The sequence below is a fragment of the Pituophis catenifer genome, unplaced genomic scaffold (genome assembly GCF_029215685.1).
Source record: "Pituophis catenifer annectens isolate HBS135680 unplaced genomic scaffold, rPitCat1.0.hap2 SCAF_3, whole genome shotgun sequence".
NCBI classification, from domain to species: Eukaryota; Metazoa; Chordata; class Lepidosauria; order Squamata; family Colubridae; genus Pituophis; species Pituophis catenifer.
Genome location: NW_027256883.1, coordinates 151,969,568 through 151,995,146, shown reverse-complemented (window position 1 = coordinate 151,995,146; position 25,579 = coordinate 151,969,568). Strand labels below are relative to the sequence as shown.

The following is a 25,579-nucleotide window of genomic DNA, read 5'->3' as shown; positions in this document are numbered from 1 at the left end:
CTCCAGATGTTGCCTGGCGCCACTAAAACTTGAACTAGTTTTAATGGTGGCATATGTTGAGTTGCTGTAACCATCTTTGTATCAATTCACTCAGGAGAAGAGGTTGTGTGGCTCTTCACAGATGGCTCAGAATGGGCTTCTCTTGGGAGTCGAGTGCTTGAACCTTCTTAAGCACCATTAGCTGATTCATTTTAATTTGATTCCTGCTCAGCATCCAGCAAGGGATGTACCTCAAAGAATATGTTGCCGTTAATATCTTTTTTCTTCCAGCAGTCACCTGAATTCTGGAGAATGCTGCGTCAGTGCACAGAATACAGCAGGTAAAACATTTTGTCTTTCTTACTGATGGCTCTTTCCCAGGATGAAGGCAGACTAAAAGCTCAGCAAATTATTACGCACACTGAAGCATAATAACCTACAGGTAGGATTTCTTTTACTTAGGAAAAATGCTCCGGCTGATTTTCCCTTTAGCTTTCTAGAAAATGCAAATTCTAATATATTTTCTCTCTCTCCCTCCATGCAAGTGAGGGGAGGGTTTTTTAAAAAGCCAGAGACTTATAGGGAGATGATTTCTCCCCCCACTCATGTCAATTTAGGACGTCATATCTGATGCCAGAATCCCTCCCTACTTCACTCAAATATAGAGGGAAGAGGAAGAAATTGCCAAAGAGCCAGTTTGGTCTAGTGGTTAATGTATCAGACTAGAAAGTGGGAGATCATGAGTTCAAGTCCCACCTTAGCCATGAAAGCCAGCTAGGTGAGTTTGGGCCAGTCACTCTCAGCCCAACCCACTTCACAAAATGGGGAAAATAGGAGGAAGTGCATTGGATATGTTCAGTAAAACAAATAAGTAAATACAGACTTGCAAGATTCTGTTAACATAGACAATAAAACTAGTTCTGACCTATACGACAATGGTTTCTGAATTTGGTCTATCTTGATGGACCTATATTTGGCCTGATAGTTAAAATGAATCTTTGGGTTCAAAAGACAAGAATTTCTGGGCCTTCCTTATAACAAGGCTCTTCTTAATCCTTTCTTTCAAATATAATGAATATTTGTCAGCATATTTCAATGGCTGGGCTAAACCAATAGTCTGCATCCAAGACAACTATATTATTTTACTTTTTCAATGTGAGGTTCTACTGTTTGTTTGCTTGGGATTCTTTCGGTGTTTAGGAGTACATCCTATAACAAGACGTCCTGCAGAATACAAAACTCTATGCCTATAGAATAGTTTGCCTTTGGAACTGAGACTCGCCTTCCTTCATGCAGTTTAGGAAATTTAAAAAACTCTTTAATCTGTATGGTTTAAGGTTCTCAGATACAGTAAGTGTTAGTAATTTGTTCCTTTGGATTTTACTATTTAGGTGAGTCACTTCAAATGACAAGTAGGGCCAAGCTACATATAAATTATTATGATCCATCCTTTATTTTAACCTCTATTTCCCACAGACTATTCATTTGTTCTTAGCAGAGCAAAAATCAATACAATTGCAGAGTCCTCAGATCTGCATTCTTTTTTCTTTTTAAAAGACAGACATGGATAAATTGTACTTTGATCTCTGCTGTCCCAAGAAACTATTCGTTGAAGTATTTGTTGATCAGCATGAACCTGCTAGATAGTAACAGGAGAAAGACTGGAAACTATAGGTTTGTTAAATCCAGTGCTGCAGACTAAATGTAAATATGAAAAATGTGACCCAGACCCATTGCATTGGCAACCTTCAGTCTCAAAAGAATATGGTATCGTGCTCTGGAAAGAGGTCCTAAAAAGCATCTGGACTAAAAAGGCCAATTCGAGAGTGGCAATCCCTTCCACACTGAGGGCAGATACATTCTGTCCCCTGCCCAGCTCCCAGATTTCGCTGGTTCTGGGACTGCCTCTGCCTCAGCCTGCCGAAGAAGTGTCTCTTTGAATTGGAGAAGGCCATGCTGCGTCTTTAGCCTCTAAGCTGTACAATCACAAGTCAAGGTTTCCCAGTCATTAATTCATTAAGTCATCCATTCCCAAGATCTTTAGATCTCTCTTGCAGATATCCTTATATCACAGCTGCGGTCTCCCTCTAAGGAGCTTTCCCTGCACTAGTTCTCCATACAGGAGATCTTTCAGAATCCGACCGTCAGCCATTCTCACGACATGCCCAAATTTGGGACCCAGACCCAAATGGTTTCATAAATCTATAAATGGAATATTGAGAATTTTTAATAGGTTAGCTAATATCCAAAAAGTTGCTTCTCTTATGCAAAATAGTCTTGATACTTTAAACACCATGGGTAACGTATTTATTTTGTTTTACTGTTTTAATTTATTAAAAGGAGGAGAAATAAGATAGTTTAGTTATTCAAATACAGAAGGAAAGTTAAAAGTATAGTAGAAATAGCACTTAGACTTATAGTGCTATTTTATAGTGTTTCATAGCCCTCTCTAAGTGGTTTAGAGTCAGCATTTTGCCCCCAACAATCTGGGTCTTCATTTTACCGACCTCGGAAGGCTCAGTCAACCTTGAGCTGGTGAGAATTGAACTGCTGGCAGTCGGCAAAATTAACCTGCAATATTGCATTCTAACCACTGTGCCACCACGGCTCTTAGTAGCCTGATATATGTTTATCTTTTCTTAATCCTAATTGTTACAGAAAAATATATACTCTGAAATCATTCCAATTTAGGACACTGCATAAATGGTAAGAAGAGAGTCACTGTTGATCTTTGCTTTCTTGCTGAGGTCATCCCAATTCACTTTAATTGATGAACCGTCTTCCCAAATAAATAGTTTTTAGAGAAAGGAGCATCTTTCACCAGGACTAAAAAGGCAGGAGTTCCAGCTTTTACAAAGTACCTGCAAATAATATTTAGAAAGTCATGTTCTGGTTTTAGCTACCTTATATATTTAACTATATTCAAGAAAAAGCTAAACTGGTGTTTGAAAATGTTTGTTTTATATGACTGTTTCTATAATTCCAAAATTGGTAGCTACTACTACAAACCCACAGGTTAGATTAACTTTTCCCGAACAGAAAGTCTCCAGAATATGTAGAGCTCCCATAAACTCCCATCCCAAATACGTAGGCTTGTGTTGAATTCCGGATAATGGGAGCCTAATTACAACATTTCTGAGGTGGATTAGCATGGGAAAAACTGTTCCGATACATGCAAGAGATTTTTGAAGGAAACTAATAGGCTATCCCAGTATATAGAGATGTTTCACCTACAGATATTCTTGACAGATGAGTCATCTAGAGGGTGAATTAGGTTACAGATCCTATAACCCTCAGCCAGCAGAATGATGGGAGCTGTGGTCCAGTGTATCTGGAGAGCCTAACAGATTCATTCAGGTGGAGATTTATCTTGTCAAGAGTGAAGAGAGCGCCCCTGGCAAGTCACTTTGACATGCCAATCATTCATAAATATAGCATAAATGTCTTCAATAAAAATGACGATCATGGCGAAGCATTTGCATGTACAGCCCTTTAACTAAACATTGTCACTACAGAGTTGTGTTAGCCAGCACAATGCAACTGAGAAAGGAAGGGGTTGCTTGCCATTCCTTGTGTGGCAAGGTCTACCTACAGAAATATAGGTAAGTAAAACTATAGGATTCTCTCCATCTTTTTTCATTTTATTTATGTAACTGTTTTGAAACTAAAGACTTCTTCAGAGACCAGCCAGCCATTATAGTGCTGTGATACGGAACCATTAAACCAATGTCCGGAAATATTAAAACTATGTTTGGAAAACTTCAGTGAAATACATTAACTAACTGAGCTGCTATGTAGTGTACAACACAGGCTAAGTTCTGTGCCGCTTCTTTACTTTAATAACATATTGTTGATAATCGTATGCTTCTCAACAGTAGGGTATTTTTTGTATATAATTTTTATTAAAAGTTTTAAAATAAAAACTAATACAAATGAATATAAAATAAGGAAGAAAAAAAAGAAAGGAAAGAGAAAGCAAAAAGTGCAAGAAAAGAAAAAAGTTGAAGAGAAATAGAAAAGAAATAAAAAAAGATACAAGAATATATTTCTGATATTCTTCAAAGCAGTTACAAGTACAATTATGTTTTAATCTATCACTATAAAGTTACATCATATTACTCTTCATTCTATAAGCTATACTATCTAATCAGCACAGCCATAAATCACAAGTTTGGTTTGTTTCATTTTCATGCAAAAAGTCCATAAGGCACTTCTAATCACCAATAAATACAGATAATGTCTTTTCTGTAATCAAAAAAGTAAACAAGGCTCTTACCTGGATAAATTTTGATTTATTTTCCTTTTGAAATCATGACCCTATTCATTCAATACCTTGCATTCTGAGAGTCAGGATTAATAAAATGTTCTTAGTTGTTTTTATATTTATTTCTAGTTTTGTATGTTAACCAGAGGCCATTAGAGTTGGATGGTCAATAAATTTAAAAAATAAAAATAAAAATAAAAATAGCAGCAACAACAAAACTCAAGTCATAGTTCACCATCTCACCTTTTGTGCTGCAACACCTCTAACAATGTGGTTTCTGGGTTTATCTGGTATATATCTCCTCTTTCTTCATCCTCAAAATAAAGCTGTTCATTGTCATAGGAGAAACAAACAAATTTAACGCATGAACAAAATGATTAACATATTATACAGACGAGGCAGAACTTACTTAAAAAACTAACAAGCAATTAGTTGGCTGATGAGAATCTGAAGACTTAATTATTTTATTCTGGTTATATAAAGGTGAGCTTTTAGTAACTTAGAACTGCTAAAGATAATGAACTGAAGGAGAATGTTACTGGACAAGGTCAAGGGACTATCTAGTCTAGCATTGTGGCACATGTGATCAGTGAGTTGTGGTCAGGAAGCTCAGAAACAGGGATAGTGGGTAACAGATCCTTTTCACTGTTGTTGGTCCCTAATAGCTGGTATTAAAGATAGACTACCAATGAATCAGGAGGTAACCCACAACCATCAGAAGAATCTTTGATAGCTCATTCTTCCATGAAGTTGTCCAGACTCCTTTTAAAATCACCCAAATTTGTAGCTATCACACATCTGAGGGCAGAAAATTCCATCCACTCATTTTATTTCCTGGAACTTCTCTACTGAAATGCATCACATTCAAAACGAATTATTCTTTCTAAACTTAATCTTTTTTTTTTGGAAATAAAAGATATTTATGACAACCAAGAAGGAATTCTTTTAGAAAGATTCTATTCATCATATTGGCTTGTCTAAGATTAATAACTGATCATATTATGAAACTGGCCTAGATATACAAACTTAATGGTAACTTAATTAAGACACCATATTAATGCTTTTTTTTTAATTGCTCCTTAGGGTCCGTTATGCAATATAAACCTAGAATTTAAAATATCCCTTCTCCAAAAAGTTCAATTGAGAGTAAGCAAGGAATCCAATATAATACATACATACATGCATGCATGCAAATGCATCTTAATTCTAACAATTCTAAGAATATATCATTTAAAAAAAAAATTGACTGTGCTTTTGTACCTCTAGTTCTTTAGGAACGTATTTTCTTTCTGTATCCCAAGCAGGAGATTCTTCAAACATAACAACTAAATGGTCAGAAAATCTGAAACACAAAATGCATTAAGTGAAAATAGTGCTTTAGCCACCCAAAGTGTTCAACTTGAGCAGCGTTTTGCTTTGTTATTTTGTTGTTAAAGCAACATAGTTTCATTAAAAGCTGATAATGGGTACCAAAATCTTCAGTATTATATCCCTACTCTATTATTTCATAGAATGATCAGAATCTCATTGTCTTTTATTTAAGGCTGTGTTACTAAAGTCAAAAGTGTCTTATGTATCAAAGAAATAACAGAACCCCTGCTTCACCATGGAAATCAGGTTTCACCTTGGCAGCTTATGCTGTATGGTGGAAAAGCTCCTGTTTTGGTATTATCTGATAGAAAAGAGTATAAAAACATTATGAGAGTAGAACAAGAGAGACTTGCAGGATTAAAATAGCTTCCCTGATATTCCCCAGAATGGTAGGTAAAAACTAAAGCAGCCCAATAATTTTTCTCACCCTATTGCCTCAAGTGTCATTGTTTTATGTTGCTCCAAGTGCAACTTATAGAAAGGCAAAATAGACAACCAAAACAAAGTATGGCTGAAAATGAACCAAGAAAACATTCCATTTTCTCTTTCACCAAGAGAATAGCACAGTTCCTCAAGAATGACAGGAGTGCTCTGCTCATCAGAACCTCTCTATTTGTACAGTATTGTGGTTGAAATATCTAGAACAGGATACATTTGCTATTCCACTTCAACATGTACAGCAGGCCAGCAGCATAAACTCATTCCTCTATATATCACTGGCATAAACCATTCAAGCGTTGGACTGTGAAAAAAATCATACAAACTAGATCTACAATTTAATATGCTATTTTGTGCTTTGAGAAACATTAACCTGGATTCTTCATGAAAAGCAGAAATGAAGTCAGTTTGTCCATGCTCGGGATACAGGAAAAGCACTGGCCAGGTAAGACTGCCAGTGTCTTCTAGGTAGACTTTGGCACCACTGCCACTTTCAGAGCTGAATCCATCTAAAGACATCTCAGCGAGGTCTTTTGATATGGCCATCTCATCTGCTGAGGGGACCGGAGACAATTTGATGTTTCGATCCTAGATCAGAAAAGTAAAACAATCCAGCTTGAGGCACGGATCTAAAACACGTCGGGATGGGTTCACATTTCAAGGGTTGCTTTCTTTTCACAACTACCTTAATAGCTTTAAGCAAAGCCTCTTTCTGAGACTGTTCCTTCTTCTCCTGAAATTTTGCTTTTCTCAAATCTCGCTCTTCAGTACGCTGCAAGACAAATAAAGTTATGCAGCAATAGTGTAAGAGCTGCCAATGCTTCACCAAACTCTGTATCAGAGGGACTACGTGTTTTTATTTTTAATCCTTTCTAACCTTAAATCTGTCTGCTTTTGTTCTTATTTCCAGAAGTTTTTTTTCCTGCGGATCTAATTTCAGACCCTCCTCACACCATGCCATAGCTTCAGAGAAATGCTTGAGTTCCACATGGCACAGTGCTCCTATAAAAGTACAGCATTTTTTTTTATAATTGTATTCCATAGCAAGCAATATACTTTAAACAAGCCAATGTAGTAATGTTGGTCATGTTTTTTAATGATGAAAGTGCAGAAAAGTACCAGAAAAAGAAATGATGGGATGTAAAGACTCAATGATTGAGGGGTTGAAACATTTATCCAAGCCAGAGGGATTATTTTTCATCATTAAACTACCATAGATGATCATTGCAGGTGCTTCTATTTAGTTTGTCTCCTGCTGACCAGAAATGCAAACAACCCTTAAAAACTACATTGTTAATATCTGAACGTTTCTAACTTTCTACAAAATTACACCTTGCAACGCATGAATGTATTGCTCTGAATCTTTTAGCTTGATAAATAGAATTCCCTTAATTACATGGAATCTAACATTATACTGCGAGAATTGGACATAAAAACAATAGTGGACTTTCTTACCCCTTATTATTGCTTTGAGGTGGCTGGGTTTCAGTTTTCTTGCTGCAACAGCATCATTCAGAGCTGAGCGATAGTTGCCTAAACAAAATAGAACCTGAATTTAAAAGTTTTACCTATGCAAAGTCTCTATGGTGTGATCTTCATTAGAAAAAAATTGAACCATTCTGCTATAAGACTAATTTAGTATTGGAATACAACTATTTTAACTGATTAGGACAAAATATGATGCAACCCCTCCCTCCAATTACTCATGTTAAGGTTTATTCTGTTAGTGTACTTTTGATTTCATAGTACAGGGCAGTTTCTGATGTTTTGATTTTCCACTGTAACACTACACACTCTACTTTACCAAAGCTAACTGTATTAAAATGAATCCTCTGAAGAGATTTATTTATTTATTTTATTTATTTTTCTTATACTTATATGCCGCCTTCTCCCAAAGGACTTGGGGCGGCTTACAGAAATTAAAACGATGAAAACAATAAAAATAGCTACTAAAATAATCAATTAAAATCTGCCAATTAAAAATCACCCATCAGATCAGCAAATTTGTTGGAAAAGCCATGTCTTCAGGACACGGCGGAAAGGTTGGGGGCCATCCGAAGCCCCGTGGGTAACCCATTCCAGAGGGTCGGTGCGCCCACAGAGAATGCCCTCATCCTGGGCGCCCACCAGCCGACATTGTCTGGCCGATGGCACCCGGAGGAGGGCAGTTCTATGTGAGCGCACAGGGCGGCGGGAGGCAGGCAGAAGGTGGTCCTGCAGGTATCCTTAGGTAATCTAAGATAAAGGAGTATTAGAACAAATGAAGAAAGGAAAGATATTTTCATCATTACCCAGGTAAAAATGGGCTGCTGCTCTGTTTGTATGAAGTACAGTATTCAATTCCAGGTCACTGCATTTCTTTTTCAGTCCTTCTGTATAAGATATCACAGCCTTCTTATAATCCTTTTCTTTGAAATAATCATTACCTTCATTCTTATAAGTCTTAGCTTGCTCTGGTGAGGAAAACACAATAGACATCCCCATTTTTAGAAAGCGTCTGATTAGATATGAATTGTTTCAGCCACCAATACAGCTCCAAAGAGGGAAATTATAACCTGTTTAATATTAAAATATTATACATAGTATAAAAGGGTACCTTCAGAACTCTGATCTTCATCAAAAATGATGGACTGAAGGCATGCCAGATCAGGATTTTGTTTCGGATTTATTTCAGTGGGAGCATTCTTCATGAACATTGGAATCTGATCGAATTCCTATGAACACATACAGGTAATTCAAGATAGCAGGAATGGAAGAAAATAAACAATTCAAATCTTTTACTCAATTTTGAAAATATACCCAATATCTGAAACATCTAAAAGTAAGGAAGTTTTGCTTATGCTGTTAAACTGAGGGCCTCCAGATGTTGCAGTTCATTCAGCCAGCATGGCAAAACTATGGATTTCAATTAAGCACATCTGGAGGATATGTTCCTCATACCTGGCCTGAAAATTTAATTGTACTCATGATTTTTTAAAAGAGGTTTTAATTTTCAGCTGTCAACTTTGTAAATGAGTACAGCCATTGTTAGGAAATACTGCATTTAACCTTCCCTAAAACAATTGTCACTAAGAAAAGTTATCTATGTAGTTGCTAAGTATCAATACCCATTAAGAGGGCAGATAATCATTATTAACCCATCAAAAGAAGCAGATCTGTAATCAGACTAGTTTGACACTGTAGGCAAAAGGATGTAATCCCTGAAAAAATGCATTTAAATCCCCATCTAGGCTTCCCTATGAGCTGCATAGCAGATCACAGGCTATTCACAGGTTCCATTGCAATAGAGGTAAGTCCTCGATTTACGACCACAATTGAGCTCAAAATTTTGCATGCTAAACAAGACGGTTATTAAGTGAGCTTTGTTCCATTTTATGACTTTTCTTGACACAGTTGTTAAGTAAATCATTGAAATTGTTAAATTAGAAACACAGCTGTTAAGTGAATCTGGCTTCCCCACTGCCTGACTGTCAGAAGGTTGCAAAAAGGGATGACATGACTCAGGGACGCTGCAACCATCCTAAATACATGCCAGTTGCCAAGTATCCAAATTGTAATCCCGTGACCACGAGGATGCTGCAACCATCCTAAATGTGAAAATCGACCAGAAGTTGTTTTTTTTTTAAAAAAGATTTCTATTCTATTCTATTTTTTCAGTGCAATTGCAAACTTTGCATGGTCACTAAACACATGCTTGTAAGTCGAGGACTATCTGTATTACCAGGAAGAGTCGCTGCAGAACTGCATCCAGCCGTGTTGGCCTTAACCAGGGTCATCCCCTTCCACATCTCCGACTCTCAGCCCACCTTATAGGACTGTTTGGAAGAATCAAAACGCCCCTTCAGGACCTCTGGAGCAGGGGTCTCCAACCTTGGCAATTTTAAGACTTGTGGACTTCAACTCCCAGAATTCCTCAGCCAGCAAAGCTGGCTGAGGAATTCTGGGAGTTGAAGTCCACAAGTCTTAAAATTGCCATGGTTGGAGACCCCTGCTCTGGAGGAAGAACTGCATAAAGAGAGACGATATCGTGCCCGGATCAAACCCTGCAGCTTTGCTTCGCCTCTCCCTTCCAACCAGCGCTGCCCACCCCAGACCCGAAACGCGCCTCCCCGGCGAAGAGCAGAGCCTCCCACCGCCGGGCAGTGGCCCAGGCTCCGCAGCCTCACCTGCTCCCACGTCGTGGGATCGAAAGCCCCCTCGTACCGCTGCGGGCCCTGAAATTTGTCGAGGAAGGCATCCCAATCCGCCTCCTCGCTTTCCGCCATGTGTGAAAGGGTCGTCCCCCGCCTCGACCGCTCCGCCCTTCCGGAGGCGGCTCTTGCAGCCGAGAAAGGCGAGCGCGGGCTATCGGGGCTTGCAAATGATGCGACGCCGGGGTTTCCCTCCTCGCTGCGGCTAGGCCTCCTGGACTACAGCTCCCATTATCCTGACTTGGATGCATACTCTACTACAAGGGTGGCTCAGGAATTCTGGGAGTCGAAATCCACAGGTCGTAAAGTTGCCCTACTTGCCCATCCCTGCTGTAATTAGGAAACCTGGCTAGAGAAAACAATTGTAATATAACCGCTTCCCACCCTTAAGTGTACACTGCCTAGTTCACAATTGTCTAATAAAAGACTTGTGCCTTCCTTGTCCATCAGCCCAATGATACTGCTTTTAGCAATAGCAATAGCATTTAGACTTCTTTTTTTAAAAAAAATATTTTATTAGTTTTAAAAGTAAAACAATGGACATTGCTCAACGTCTCTGGCTTCTAACATTTGCATCTAAATCAAGTTAATAAGTAATCTATTCCTTATGCATCTAAATCAAGTTAATAAGTAATCTATTCCTTAATCTATACAAATTTACATATCTCCTATTTCATTATATATCAGTTATGCAGTATTTTACTTCCTAAACAATTGTGCATGTATTTAATAAACCTATATTACATTCACAAATTCAATATCTATTGATATACATTGATGTATACATTTCCAGACATTCGTTATCCCTTGTTTTTGGCATTCTTCCTCTTATCTAACCAATTATAAAATTTATTCCAGACTTCATAGTATGTTGATTCACTTTTGTCTTTTGAGTTCTAAAGTGGGTCTGTCCATCTCTGCACAGCTGTAAATTTTGTGTATTACTTCTTCTGAGGGCATTTCTTTACACTTCCATTTTTGAGCAAATGCTAGTCTTGCCGCGGTAAGTATATGCAATATTAAATAGATTACATTATTGTCATATTTGCCATCTGTCATGCCCCGTAAGAAAACTTCTATTTTAAACATTAACATCTCTTCTAACCAGCTCCTTATTTGCTGCCAGAAACTTTTGGCTTTTGAGCTCAAAAGTGAGCATTTAGACTTCTATACTGCTTCACAGTGCTTTACAGCCCACTCTAAGCTGTTTACAGAGTCAACCTATTGCCCCCAACAATCTTGAGTCCTCTTTTTACCGACCTCCAAAGGATGGAAGGCTGAGTCAACCTTGAAACGGTGAGATTCGAACTGCCGAACTGTTGGCAGTCATAGATTACAACTCTGTGCCAGCGTTTCATTGCGTAAACTCTTGAAAGTTTAAAATCCTGAGTCTGTTCAAGGCTGAGAGATTTTTTTCAGCATGACTGCTCTCACTTTGCTCCACAGCAAGGTGGCAGACATGACCTTAGCTAACTTCATAAAGCTTTGGCTAGTGCTAGGATGAGCCACTAGCAGAAAACCCCAGGACTGTAGATAAAATTAAAATTTAAAAATCTCAGGTGATAATGCCAAATAATGTTGGATATACACAACACATTTGGCTCTATAATAAGTTTATTATCTGAATTCCTAGAATACATTGAATTATCAGCTCACTGAAAGGGTCTGGGTTTACACATCAGCCTGAGCCACAAAGACTCAATCTCAAGAAAACTGAATTTAATACATAGTATGAACACACTAAAGAGCGTTTGCGACTTATTCTCGTGGTAAATCTAAGGGTATGTTTTGGAAAATAGGCCTGAGTTTGGCAGCATTTTGAAAAGAGCCTTGGTAGTGCAGGGGTTTAAGGCACCCTGTTATTAAGCTGGTTATTAAAACCAGCTGCCTGCAATTACTGCAGGGTTCGAATCTCGCCAAGGCTCAAGGTTGACTCAGCCTTCCATCCTTTCTAAGGTAGGTGAAATGAGGACCCAGTTGTGGGAGCAATAAGCTGACTTTGTATAAATATACAAAAAGATGAAGGCTATTGCTGAGCACATTGTAAGCCGCCCTGAGAAGAAGGGTGGCATATAAATCAAATTAAAAAAAAAAAGTGCATATTTAAAACTGCAACTTTATGGGCAGGTTCTAGAATAGGTTGTCCAAGATGCTTTTTCAAGAGGCAACTGGATTTTCTTTCTTTCAAAGAAAGTCCAGTTGCCTCTTGGAAATGCACCTTTGAGACAACCACAACCCGGATGACTGAGCATCTTGAGTTCATTCTAGACTACGGATGTTCTAGAACAATGATGACCTTAGTGCCACAGAGAGACTTCAGACTAATTTCTCTTGACCTCCAGACTAATTTTCTAGAAATGGCTAGTTTGGATTTATTTATTTATTTATTTATTTATTTATTAAATTTTTATACCGCCCTTCTCCAAAATAGGACTCAGGGCGGTGCACAGCCAAGGTAAAAACAAGACATATATACAAACATGGTGAATCTAAAAAACTATTTAAAATAATTAAATGTTTTGGCCAAATTAAAACCATTTCCAATTTAAAATCAATTTAAAAATTAAAAAATTTGGTCAAGCCAGCCCAGCTTGTTGGAATAAATAGGTTTTTAGGGCCCGACGAAAAATCCGGAGGTCTGTTATTATGCGTAATTCTGGGGGGAGGGTGTTCCAGAGGGTAGGCGCCACCACAGAGAAGGCTCTCCCCCTGGGGGTCGCCAGCCGACATTGCCTGGCGGACGGCACCCTGAGGAGGCCCACTCTGTGTGAGCGTACTGGCCGGTGGGAGGCTATTGGTGGCAGAAGGCGGTCTCGTAAGTACCCCGGCCCTAAGCCATGGAGCGCTTTAAAGGTGGTCACCAACACCTTGAAGCGCACCCGGAAGACCACCGGGAGCCAGTGCAGCTCGCGCAGGAGAGGTGTCACGTGGGAGCGCCTCGTCGCCCCCATGATCCCCCGCGCGGCCGCGTTCTGGACCAGCTGGAGCCTCCGGGTGCACCCCAGGGGGAGCCCCATGTAGAGAGCGTTGCAGTAGTCCAGGCGGGAGGTGACGAGTGCCTGAGTGACTGTGCGTAGGGAGTCCCGATCTAGAAAGGGACGCAACTGGCGTATCAGGCGAACCTGATAAAAAGCCCCCCTGGCCACGGCCGTCAAATGATCTTCCAAGGACAGCCGTGCGTCCAGGAGGACGCCCAAGTTGCGAGCCCTCTCCGTGGGGGCGAGTGATTCACCCCCAATAGTCAGCGATGGCGTCAGCTGGCTATATCGGGACGCCGGGAGCCACAGCCACTCGGTCTTGGAGGGGTTGAGTTGGAGCCTGTTTCTCCCCATCCAGGCCCGCACGGCCTCCAGGCACTGGGACAACACTTCAAGGGCATCATTGGGGTGGCCTGGGGTGGAGATATACAGCTGGGTGTCATCAGCGTATTGATGGAACTCCACCCCGAAGCCACGGATGATCTCACCCAGCGGCTTTACATAAATGTTGAACAGAAGGGGCGAGAGTACCGACCCTTGTGGCACCCCACAAGCAAGGTGCCTCGGGGTCGACCGCTGCCCCCCTGTCAACACAGATTGCGACCGGTCGGAGAGGTAGGAGGAGAACCACCGCAAAACGGTGCCTCCCACCCCCAACCCCGCCAACCGGTGCAACATGATACCATGGTCGATGGTATCAAAAGCCGCTGAGAGGTCTAACAGGACCAGGATAGAGGAATGACCCCTATCCCGGGCCCTCCAGAGATCATCCACCAATGCGACCAATGCCGTTTCCGTGCTGTGCCCAGGCCGGAAGCCGGACTGGAGCGGGTCTAGATAGACAGCTTCATCCAGGTACCGGGGAAGCTGTTGCGCCACCACACTCTCAACAACCTTCGCAACGAAGCGAAGGTTGGAGACTGGACGATAGTTAGCCAAAACAGCCGGATCCAGAGAGGGCTTCTTGAGGAGGGGCCTCACCACCGCTTCTTTCAAAGCGGCCGGCAGGACCCCCTCACCCAAAGAAGCGTTAACAATCATCTGGAGCCAGCCTCGCGTCACCTCCCGGGAGGCCAGTACCAACCAGGAGGGACACGGGTCCAATAAACATGTGGTCGCGTTCAGCCGTCCCAGGATCCTGTCCATGTCCTCGGGAGTCACAGGATCGAACTCCCCCCAGATAACACTCTCAAGACCTGCCTCAGTCATCCCGTCCGGACATACCCAGTCAGAGGCCAGCCCTTCTCGAATCTGAGCGATTTTGTCATACAGATATTGCACAAAATCCTCAGCTCGACCCTGCAAGGAATAATCAGATAGTTCCTGCTTTCTATATGACAGGGGTGGGGCCACTATGGCAACTTTACAACCTGTGGACTTCAACTCCCAGAATTCCTGAGTTAGCCAATTCTGGGAGTTGAAGTCCATAGGTCATATGAGAAGGAAGAAAAGAGAAAGGGGAAGAAAGTGAAATCAGAATAGACAGAAAAGAATGGCCAGTTCGAGATATATTGGAGCCTCTCCCCCCTCATTTTAACTACCTGTAACGGCATAATGGCATCTAACAGTTTATTTTGAAGAAAACCAGGTTGCCTTTCTGTATCGAAAACAATGCTGTTGCCTGATGAAGTCAGCCTAAGGTAGATTCTAAAGCAGGCAGAACCTTATGATAAAAAATACAAGGCAAAAACTTCCATTAAAAAGTTTAATCAGATATGCAGCTTGAATGACAAGAAGACTTTTAGGGACTTGCACTCCAGAGGTGCCTTTTGATGTTTTAAATCAGTATCTCTCGACTTCAGCAATCTTTAGAAATGCAAACTTCAAATCGCAGAATTCCCCAGCTATCATAAGGTGTTCAGGTCTACACTTCTTAAATTAGCTGAGGCTGAGAAACACTGGTTTAAAGTATTCCCACAATAAAAATGGAATTCAAAACATTGTGGTAACCCACACAAACAGGTAATCTACTCTCATTTAAGAAAGGGAGTAACTTTTTTTTTTTAACATATTAGGAATGCTAAGAAAGCCCTTTTTATAGGGAGTTCACTCAGTGTAGAAAAAAAAAACTATGGCTGCTGTTTCTGTACCTGAAATGTACAGCTAGCTTAAAAGAGAGCCAGTTTGGTCTAATGGTTAAGGCACCAGGCTAGAAAGCAGGAGCTATGAGTTCAAATCCTGCCTTGGTCATGAAAGCCAGCTGCGTGACCTTGGGCCAGTCACTCTCAGCCCATCCACCTTGTAGGGTTGTTGCTTGTTGGGAAAATAGGAGGAGGAAGGTGTATTGGATATGTTCACTGCCTTAAGTTATTTCTAAAAATAATAAAAGCGGGATATAAAATAATAAGTAAATTAAAAAGCAGCTTAGCTCATAGTAGGAATGTAGGCAGGGCAAGAGGCTCAGAAGAGACCCTCCCTAGTTTTGGGGCTATAAAGGGGATGTGGGGAGAAGTGTCCAGGCTTGCAGGATTCTGTTCATGTAACCCTCCAATAAAGTACAATTATCTTATCTAATCATGTTTCCTATTTAGCCTACCAACAATAGTAAAAGTGACACATACAAAACTTCAGAGAGGAATCAGCATTCTGCTTCATTGTGATGCTTGGGTTACAAACTAGAAATTAAAACAATAAAAAAATCCAATATACTCAAATTATTATGTTTTGATATGACAAAGTTTTAATATTTTAGAACTGCCACCACCCACAATCCAGACTTCAGGGAATGTGGACTTTACGTAGCAAGTCAACTGTGGCCTCTTTGGTAAGGAATAGGGTTTCACTCGTGTTTTGGTTGCACACTTCGAAGAGAGGAGGGTCATCCAAAGCCTTCTTCCCACATATTATAACAAAAGGATAGCCAAGTTTGTCAGCGTCTTTTAATCTTTTGCCAATGGTGAACTGAGTCCGGTCATCCAGCACAAGTTCTTCTTTAAGTTGAGGTATGGCTTCAGCAACACACCTGTGTAAATCCTCTATGAGTTCTGTTGCTTTGTGTGCCTTACTGCCACTTTTGGGAGGGATAAGGCAAACCTGATAGGGTGCTATGAGGTTTGGCCAACGAATGGCATTCTCTGTTGAAAGTAACTCAATGGAGGCCGCAAGGATGCGGGTGACACCCAACCCATAACATCCCATTTCAGCTAGAACGGGCACATTGTCAGCAGTTTGGACAGTAGTTTTGAAAACAGAAGAATATTTAGTTCCCAAGAAGAATGTGTGGCCTACTTCAATCCCTTTCTTCTCAACCAGTTCTCCTTTGCAAGCAGGGCAACGCATCTCATCTGACTTTACTATCTCTAGATTGGCTGAAAAGTCACAGTTGGTACACATTGCCAATCGGTCCTCACCGACATCGGAAGGTAGCTGGAATTCATGAGACAATGTCCCTCCGATGCTTCCTGTTGCTCCTTGGACTTTCAGAAACTGAAGCCCCAACCGGCTGAATATGTTGCAGTAAGCTTTGCACACCAGGGAATAGGTCTGGAGGGCGGCCTCCTCAGAGACATCAAAGCTATACATATCCTTCATATAGAACTCTCGGCCACGGAGTAACCCAAAACGAGGTCTCGGCTCATCTCGAAACTTCCTTGTCACCTGATACAACAAAAGAGGAAGCTGTTTGTAAGACAAGGAGCCTTGAGAAGCTACTAAGTCTGTGATGGCCTCCTCATGGGTAGGCCCTAAACAATATTCTTGACTATGCCTGTCAGTCACTCGCAGAAGCTCTTTGCCCATCAGATCCCATCTCCCACTGGCTTTCCAGAGCTTTCCTGAACATAGCGTTGGCATGTTCACTTTTTGTCCACCTATGGCTTGCATTTCTTGGTCTAAAACTTTGATAAGCTTCTCCATTGCTCGGACAGTATAAGGCATATAGTAATAGCATCCGGGATTGGCAGGACAAATCAATCCAGTTTGTAACATCAATGTTTGGCTTTTACACATTGGTTCTCCAGATCTGCTCTCCTGGAATGCTTCAGTGTCATCCCGCAGATTCATTTGTGGAAAAAGCTTTTGTTTTTTATGAAAATTGCAGTAAGACCTGTAACTCTGCCTTTGGCAGCACATGACCCAATTAGCCAAACAAGGCAGTACTATTTTTCCTGTTTTAAAAAGTTGATCCATTTTAAGATTCATTTTAAGATTCATAGAGAAAGCTTCAGTTCCAAATCTGCAGGAAAAGAGAAAGTAACAAAAACTAATTTCACATAATTAAGCTTATAAGGTACGCTATGCTGTATGCCATTGTATTACAAAACAATTCCCACTGCATTGACAAGTAAATAAGAAATATTCTGAATGAGTTTCTAAAATGATTTGAAAATAAGGTGTTTCTAGAAAAAAAACTTGAAAAGCTTGTTTGCAGAGACGGTCTCAAAGAACCATTAAAAGGTGTCCCACCACCTTCTAAATACATATACAATAAATAAAATACACATCTTAAATCCTCACACAAATTTAAATATATTTATAAATATAAATTTATAAAAAGAGGATGCGGTGGCTCAGTGGCTAAGATGCTAAGCTTGTGGATTGAAAGGTTGGCAGTTAAGTGGTAGAAATCTCTAGTGCCGTGTAACAAGTGAGCTCCCATTACTTGTCCCAGCTTCTGCCGACCTAGCAGTTCGAAAGCACGTAAAAAATGCAAGTAGAAAAATAGGGACCACCTTTGGTGGCAAGGTAACTGCGTTCCGTGTACCTTTGGCATTTAGTCATGCCGGCCACATGACCACAGAGACGTCTTCAGACAGCGCTGGCTCTTCGGCTTTGAAACGGAAATGAGCACCGCCCCCTAGAGTCCGGAACGACTAGCACATATGTGCGAGGGGAACCTTTACCTTTATAAATATAAATTATCTCTAGACCCCCCAACCAATTAGTGTCAGAATAGGAAGAATGGAAAGAAACCCAAGTATATCCTTAACCTACTTCTTAGGTAAACAAAAACCAAAACCAAAACATTTTTCTTTTCTAAATCCTTTCAGGGACGTGAAAGGGAGAGAGAAAGTGGGTAAAGAGGAGTGGAATTTTCCTTTTGTATTTTATGATAAAAATTGTTACAACAACTTCTGATTATAGTATTTAGCTAAATAATAGTTTGGACTTTAAAAAATGTAGCTGGCAATTTAACTGGATCCATCCTGAATGCCTATTGAGCAACAGACAAAAAACCAGATCTCTCAAAACACATTTTGATGTTATAAATTGTGTAACAATTACAAGGAAATATAATGCAGGAATCAGCTAGCTTTGCAGCTGCTGAAATGAGCAGAAAAAAATAACTTCCAAAGGATCTGAGAAATTACATACATTAATTTGATTTTGATTAAATTAATCAAATTGATTAATTTGATTTAGATTTTAATATTTTTGGATATCCATTTTTTTAATCGCATATCTATTACCTGGAAATTGGACAACAGACAGGGGTTATGTATGTCTTTCTCCTTGCCAAGAATCCTTTAACATTGGAAAGACACATTAATGGCCCAAATTACTCAGTAAATTGATAGTACTTGCAACTAGAACAAACATAGATTATATAATGAAGGGCATAATAAAATATGGCAATCCTTTATCAGAACTGGACAAAAAATGTATGTATGCATGGTATATATTTCTGGGTTTATATATTGCTTCCTTTTCTCCTTTCCTTTCTTTTTCACTATTGCTTTATTTTTATTTCTTCTGTTCTACTAAAACAAGCAACCCTTTCCTTAATAAGCACGCAAATAAATAAAAGATAATATATTTAATATTAAACATTCTAACTCCTATTTAAACATTACTCCATTCAATGTAAAAGTTGGCTAAGTTTACATTACCTTACTGCTTTGTATAGACATAGTTGTTTCAGTGCACAAATGTCTTGTAATATTAGATCTTGCATCATTTTGATGCAGAAAGAAACAATGAGTTATTTAAATACCACTCATTATTCCGTTTACAGTGTTATCCTACAGTATGACAAGGAAGCAAATAAGTGTTATTAATGATGAGGCAATTGTGTACAACAATTCAGAATTCTTAACTCGAGGCAAAGGTGGGCAAATATTTTGGGCAAAGACCCAGCTCCATTTAGAAGACCATAATAGTGGGAAAGGTAGAAGGAAAGGAAAGATGAGAACAACCAGAAGCAATGTGGATGGACCCGATTATAGTGGTGATGGCTACACTTTTGGAAGACCTGAAGAATCAGCTGGTGACAGATATCCTGGAGAAGGTCTACATTAGTCTTTCAACCTCAGCAAATATAAAATAAGTGCACTTCAATTCCCAGAGTTCCCCATCCAGTATGTCGACACATGTTAAAGTTCCTGAAGTTGGGAAACATTGGTTTGTGTGGTTGCTAAGGGTCAACAGTGACTTGATAGAATATAATGAATCAATCAACTGTAAATAATGCAAATGGGGAATAAAGCCTCTCTATTCAGCCATACCATTACTTTAGTTACTTTTCAGAATGAGATTGGCATTTTAGCAATAGCAATAGCACTTAGACTTATATACCGCTTCACAGTGCTTTACAGCCCTCTCTAAAAAGTTTTACAGAATCAGCCTATTGCCCCCAACAATCTGGGTTCTCATTTTACTAACCTTGGAAAGATGGAAGGCTGAGTGAATTTAAGTCTGGTGAGATTTGAACTGCCAAACTGCAAGCAGCTAGCAGTCAGCAGAATTAGCCTTCTAACTACTCCGCCACATTTAGATAGATAGATAGATAGATAGATAGATAGATAGATAGATAGATAGATAGATAGATTGATTGATTTGCGGAATAAGATGGATGGTGCTTCAAATTCAATGCCCTCAAAGTGCTTGGGATAATGAGAGCATGTAACTTTTTTAAAGCAGTTACATTTTATCTCATAAACAATCCAATATTTCCTTAGCTGTGGCAAAATCCAAGGGAAAAGATAGCACACGTTTAATAACTCACAGGCAGCTGTTGCATTCATGTTCCTATGTTTTCCAAGCACTTTTGGGATACTGGGATACTTTTGGGATACTGAATATGAAACACTGCACAGTCTTGACCAATTGTAACTCACGGCTCACATGGTCAGTGGGGATGGCTAATGAGAACTTTAGTTCAGCTATATCTGGAATAATGCAAGTCTTCTACCTCTGCTCTATTACAGCCATTCCCAACCTGGTGCCTTCCAGTTTTCTGGAAAAGTATGGGTACACATAGAGGAGGTTATTCCAATGCGTACTTTGTTAAATTAAATGCTTCTTGATGTTTTTGTGAAGATCATCAGCAACAAGCCTCCACAGGAAGAAATTCTGGGAAATAAGTCGCACTGCACGCAACGGGCACAGATCATATATTTTGAGAGATTCAACCTAGAAATAAGGATAAATTTTCTGACAGTGAAAACAATCAACAGGTTTCCTTCAGAAGTTGTGGGAGCTTCACTACTGGAAGCTTTCAAGAAGAGACTGCCAGAAATGGTGCTTCTCAACCTTGGACGCATGAAGATGTGTGGTCTTCAACTCCCAGAATTCCCTATCCAGCTTTACTGGCTGGGGAATTCTGGGAGTTGAAGTCCACACATCTTCAAGTTGCCAAGGTTGAAAAATACTGGTATAGAACCTCCTGCTTGGGCGGGGAGAGGGGGGGTCGGACTAGATGACCTACAAGGTCCCTTCCAACTGTGTTATTCTGTTACTTAAACTGCAGGGCTGCTCCAACTGCAGATATACAGCGCGGTGTCTACAAAACAACGTGAGCAAACTCGCCAGGAACAACCCGAGAACAATCCATCTTGCGTTCACTTACGGCACCGTGGGTAGGATCGCTTTTCTCGTTGTAAAAACTCACCGATGCCATTCAAATGCGACCTTCCAGCAATTGTGCAAGACCTGCGAGCCATTCGAGTGCAACTACGCATGCGTACACATAGTTTCCTTTTCATTCCGGAACGCTTCCGGGCTCACATAGTGAAGTGGGCGAGGCTTTTTCCGCGTTTTAATATTTTTGGAGGAATATGAAAAATGCTTCTGGTCCAAATTCCGTCAGGAGACAGTGCAAAGCTTTTTTTATTTATTTTTTATTTATTTTTTTACATTTTGACTGCAAGCGCATGCACACGTTCGCCAGGTTTTTTAATCTTACTTGAGACATGTGCCTGGTCAGACGTTCTGTTATATACCCGCGCCCACGTTTCAGGGTTATAAGAGGCTTCGTTTTCATGCCTTGTTAGGTTGCAAATATTGCAATATTCTTTAATTTTAAAAAACTATTATTGAAGGGCTAGCCCTCATCTATGAATCAGAAGAAAAGTATTGCAGCATGGAATTTGCTTCTGCGTTGCTAGTTATGCCTCCCGTCTACATCGGGACGGAACTGGATCGCTGCGCAACGGTGCAGTCCAGATGACATGTGGACAATGCGTGATGGGCAAAGGAGTAGCTGATTATTTTGCCTTTTCTGATCTTCCTCTTCCCCGCTTTTCCAGCTGGCGGGAAGAAGAAGAAAAAAACTCCCTATCAGATCAGATCAGAAATGGGCAGGTCCAACTGCAAGACTTTCCGCCCATTTCTAGACTCCTTGTGCCCCTTATCCTCCATCCCATTCCTTGTAACTGGAGCTGAATAAAATTAAAAAGAAAAAGAAAAAAAAAATAGATTGAAGAGAGAGGAATCACCTTCAGTATTTTAATTTAGAACTTTTCTCCCCATATATTCCTTTAGCACCAAGAGCTGACTTCCCAATTCTTCAATGTTCCTTCTGCCCAGGAGGTAATCAGGGATGGTCTTCCTGTCATTACATTCTTACTATTTCAATCTGGCAATAAACTGGTACTAGTTAAAGCAGTTATGCTGAGCAATTCTGTGCTGCAGTGCTGTTTTGTTAGATTTATCCTTATTCCTTATTAGACTTATTCCTATCATGCACCTCCTCCCACTTAAGACTATGACTGTAACCTTGCTGCTGGTATCCTTAAGATTTATATTGACTTGTTTCCTAATATGATTTGATTACTTATTTGTTCCCTATGAGTATCATTAAGTGTTGTATCTTATAATTCTTGATGAATGTATCTTTTCTTTTATGTACATCGAGAGCGTACGCCCCAAGATTAATTCCTTGTGTGTCCAATCACACTTGGCCAATAAAGAATTCTCGTCTCATCTCGTCTCGTCTTGTCTTAATGTTGCTATTTGGCTATTCTTTCTCAGATAATAATAATAATAATAATAATAATAATAATAATAATAATAATAATGAGGAGGAGGAGGAGGAGGAGGAGGAGGTGTTGGGGTCTGCAGTCTGCAGATCTGGATGTGGGACATCAGGGTTCAGCTGAACTCTGGCAAGACTGGTTTGGGTTTGGGGGCCTACTAGTTGTAGAACTATGCCACCTTTGCCGTTGGATGGGGTGGTATTGCCTCAGATGGATCTGGTGTGCATTGTGGAACTCATCGTGTCACGTTGACATCACATGATGTTTCATGATGCTTTTCCCATTTGTGAAGCTGGGGTGGATGTGCCTGCGTGTGATGCATCCGGCCCATGGGCTACCAGTTTGACATCCCTGCCTTAGATTCGCAACTCCTACTCAATGAACAGGTGGCAGTCTTGGCTAGGAGGGTCTTTGCACAGCTTTTTCTTAGGTGCCAGTTGATCTGGATTGGGCGGTTCTGCTCACAGTTGCTTATGGCCTAGTCACCTCCATATTGAACTATTGAGAGAGAGAGAGATAGCAATAGCATTTAGACTTATATACCGCTTCACAGTGCTTTTACAGCCCTCTCTAAGTGGTTTACAGAGTCAGCATATTGCCCCCAACAATCTGGGTCCTCATTTTACCCATCTCGGAAGGATGGAAGGCTGAGTCAACCTTGAGCCTGGTGAGATTCGATCTGCCAAATTGCAGGCAGCCGGCAGTCAGCAGAAGTAGCTTACAGTACTGCATTCTAACTACTGGGCCACTGTGGCTCTTAGATATAAATGATATAAAGATAGATAGGTATAAATGATATAGAGATAGATAGATGATAGGTAGATGAGAGAGAGAGAGAGGGAGAGAGAGAGAGAGGGAGAGAGAAAATATAGATCAGGGCTGCCAAACTTGCAGCCCCTGGACTGGATGTGTCAAGCGCTGGCTTATTTCAGGGTTCAAAAAAATATAAGACAGGGTCTTATTTGGATGATAGGCAGGCAGGCAGACAAACCATATCTGTATTGTCTGTCTGTCTAGCTGTATATCCATCCACCTCCATATGAACTTGTGCAAATTTTTAGATAGCTACTAGAGGCTGAGCACAACTTGAGTGAGTCTTTATCTCTAGTTTTGGTTATCAAGGACTTTCTCAGTTAAACTTTTAGTCTATTACATAGAAAACTGATACTTATCCTATGCTTTATTAATTTTCCTGCAAATCCTGCTTTACTATTCTTTGCACAATATTCAATTTTTACAACCTGATCAACAAGGTTAGTTAACTATTTTAGAGATTTTTTTCCCCAGTTACAGAAGCCTGCAGCAATTGGATACCATAAAGTTAAGTAATATGGGACTGGTTGGTCTTAGGCTGTTTTCCTGTAGGCAATTTTGTTTAAACAGTGTAAGTGGAATAAAATCTGTGCTTCTATTAATTCTGCAGTTGTCAAATATTAGAGTTCTGATATAACAGTTAGCAATAATATGGTTTGTTTGGTTTTTATTAGCAAACAGTGCAAGCCCACCCAGTGTATTCTGTATTTTTGGATTTATTTAGTTATCAAACTTCTTAACCACCCATCTCCCTCGTAGAGGGGCTTTAGCTTCGTCTAGAATGCTCGTTGTTTCCTAGTTGAAATTACTGTCATATTGTGAAAATACGGATTGCTACTCTTACCATCCCTATCACTCCCCTTACTCCTCTCACACACGCACACCCAAGTCAATTCTGCCTAAAGGCAGGGTTGCTTTTGGCTCCTCCAGTTGAAGATAGCTTGTCATGGGTGCTTTCAGTTTTTTGACTTGGCCTTCCTAAATTGCTTTCAAAGTTCTGTAATTGATTTATAGCATATGACATGGGGGACAAATTCCTGCTCTGGGATTTGTTTTCAAGTGAATTGTAAATTTTTAAATCTTGTTATAAAAATAAGATTAGTAAACAGCCTGTCAAGAGATGGTCTTTATAATGCCATAAGTCGAGATGGAAATTTGACTGGGTTGTATCGGTGAAAATGCTATCCCAGGCTGATGATCATTTATTTTATTTCCTGAGGTAATTTCCTGGAATTGGGACAATTGTACAAAACGAAGGAGGGTTGCTAATAGGTTTAGCACTGTGAATTTGTTCTTTTTATAATAATTAAAAGATGCTTATTGAATGTGTGGGACAAAAGGAATGTAATTTGAGTGTCTGAAGAATGTTCTGGTCCAGTTTCAATCTGGGCTGTGTAAGAATGATAATGGACACCTTTAAAGCGCTCCATGGCATAGGACCCGGGTACCTTCGAGACCGTCTTCTGCCACCAATAGCCTCCCACCAACCAGTCCGTTCCCACAGAGAGGGTCTCCTCAGGGTGCCATCAGCCAAGTTATGTCGGCTGGCAACACCCAGGGGGAGGGCCTTCTCTGTGGGAGCCCCAGCCCTGTGGAATGAACTGCCCCCGGAAATACGTAAGATCTCCGACCTCCGGGTGTTTCGCTGCGCACTGAAGACCCTGTTGTTCCGCCAGGCAGGGCTATCAACATACTAATTTTAAATTGGGGTATTTTAATTTTTGGGGTTTTAAATCAGCCAGATGTATTTAATTATTTTAATTTTTAATTATTGTTGTGTCCTGTGTTTTTAAATTGGCTGTACACCGCCCTGAGTCCTTCGGGAGAAGGACGGTATAGAAATAAAATTATTATTATTATTATTATTATTATTATTATTATTATTATTATTATTATTATTATTATTATTATTATTATTATTTGGAGAGGAGGCACATAGGTTTATTTGAAAGCATAGAAACAGAATTTAAAGGTAGCTACAAAATAGAGTACAAAAGATCAGGTTCTTTTATAGGGAACATGGTCTTTGAGAGGGGGTGTAGGGCAGTGGTCCCCAACCTTTTTATCGCCGCGGCCCGCTGAGCGCGCGCAGGGGTGGGGCCGCGGCCCGCTGAGCGCGCGCAGGGGTGGGGCCGCGGCCCGCTGAGCGCGCGCAGGGGTGGGGCCGCGGCCCGCTGAGCGCGCGCAGGGGTGGGGCCACGGCCCAGGAGCCTTTGCGCAGGCCCATTGCGCACGGCCCAGGAGCCTGAGCCTTTGCGCAGGCCCATTGCGCACGGCCCAGGAGCCTTTGTGCTGAAGCGTTCCTGTCCCCCGGCCGCTGCGCGGCCCGGTGCCAGGTACTTCACGGCCCGG

At 40.6% G+C, this 25,579-nt stretch overlaps 2 protein-coding genes across 2 annotated transcripts; both read right to left on the bottom strand.

The window, feature by feature from the left end:
• Nucleotides 1-2,192: 2,192 nt before the first annotated feature.
• On the bottom strand, nucleotides 2,193-10,325 carry TTC4 (tetratricopeptide repeat domain 4). The gene is made up of 10 exons (XM_070939522.1): nucleotides 10,219-10,325; nucleotides 8,649-8,766; nucleotides 8,344-8,505; nucleotides 7,508-7,585; nucleotides 6,930-7,054; nucleotides 6,738-6,824; nucleotides 6,426-6,640; nucleotides 5,504-5,585; nucleotides 4,487-4,569; nucleotides 2,193-2,840 (listed from the first exon to the last, which is right to left on the bottom strand). Exons 1-10 carry the CDS (start codon nucleotides 10,315-10,317, stop codon nucleotides 2,738-2,740), a joined length of 1,152 nt encoding a protein of 383 aa, XP_070795623.1. The 5' UTR covers nucleotides 10,318-10,325; the 3' UTR covers nucleotides 2,193-2,737.
• Nucleotides 10,326-15,899: 5,574 nt separating this feature from the next.
• Nucleotides 15,900-21,142, bottom strand: PARS2 (prolyl-tRNA synthetase 2, mitochondrial). Its single transcript, XM_070939521.1, is given in 3 exon segments — nucleotides 15,900-17,394; nucleotides 21,049-21,067; nucleotides 21,070-21,142. Coding segments are annotated over 3 exon segments (1,548 nt in total). The 3' UTR covers nucleotides 15,900-15,938.
• Nucleotides 21,143-25,579: the final 4,437 nt, after the last annotated feature.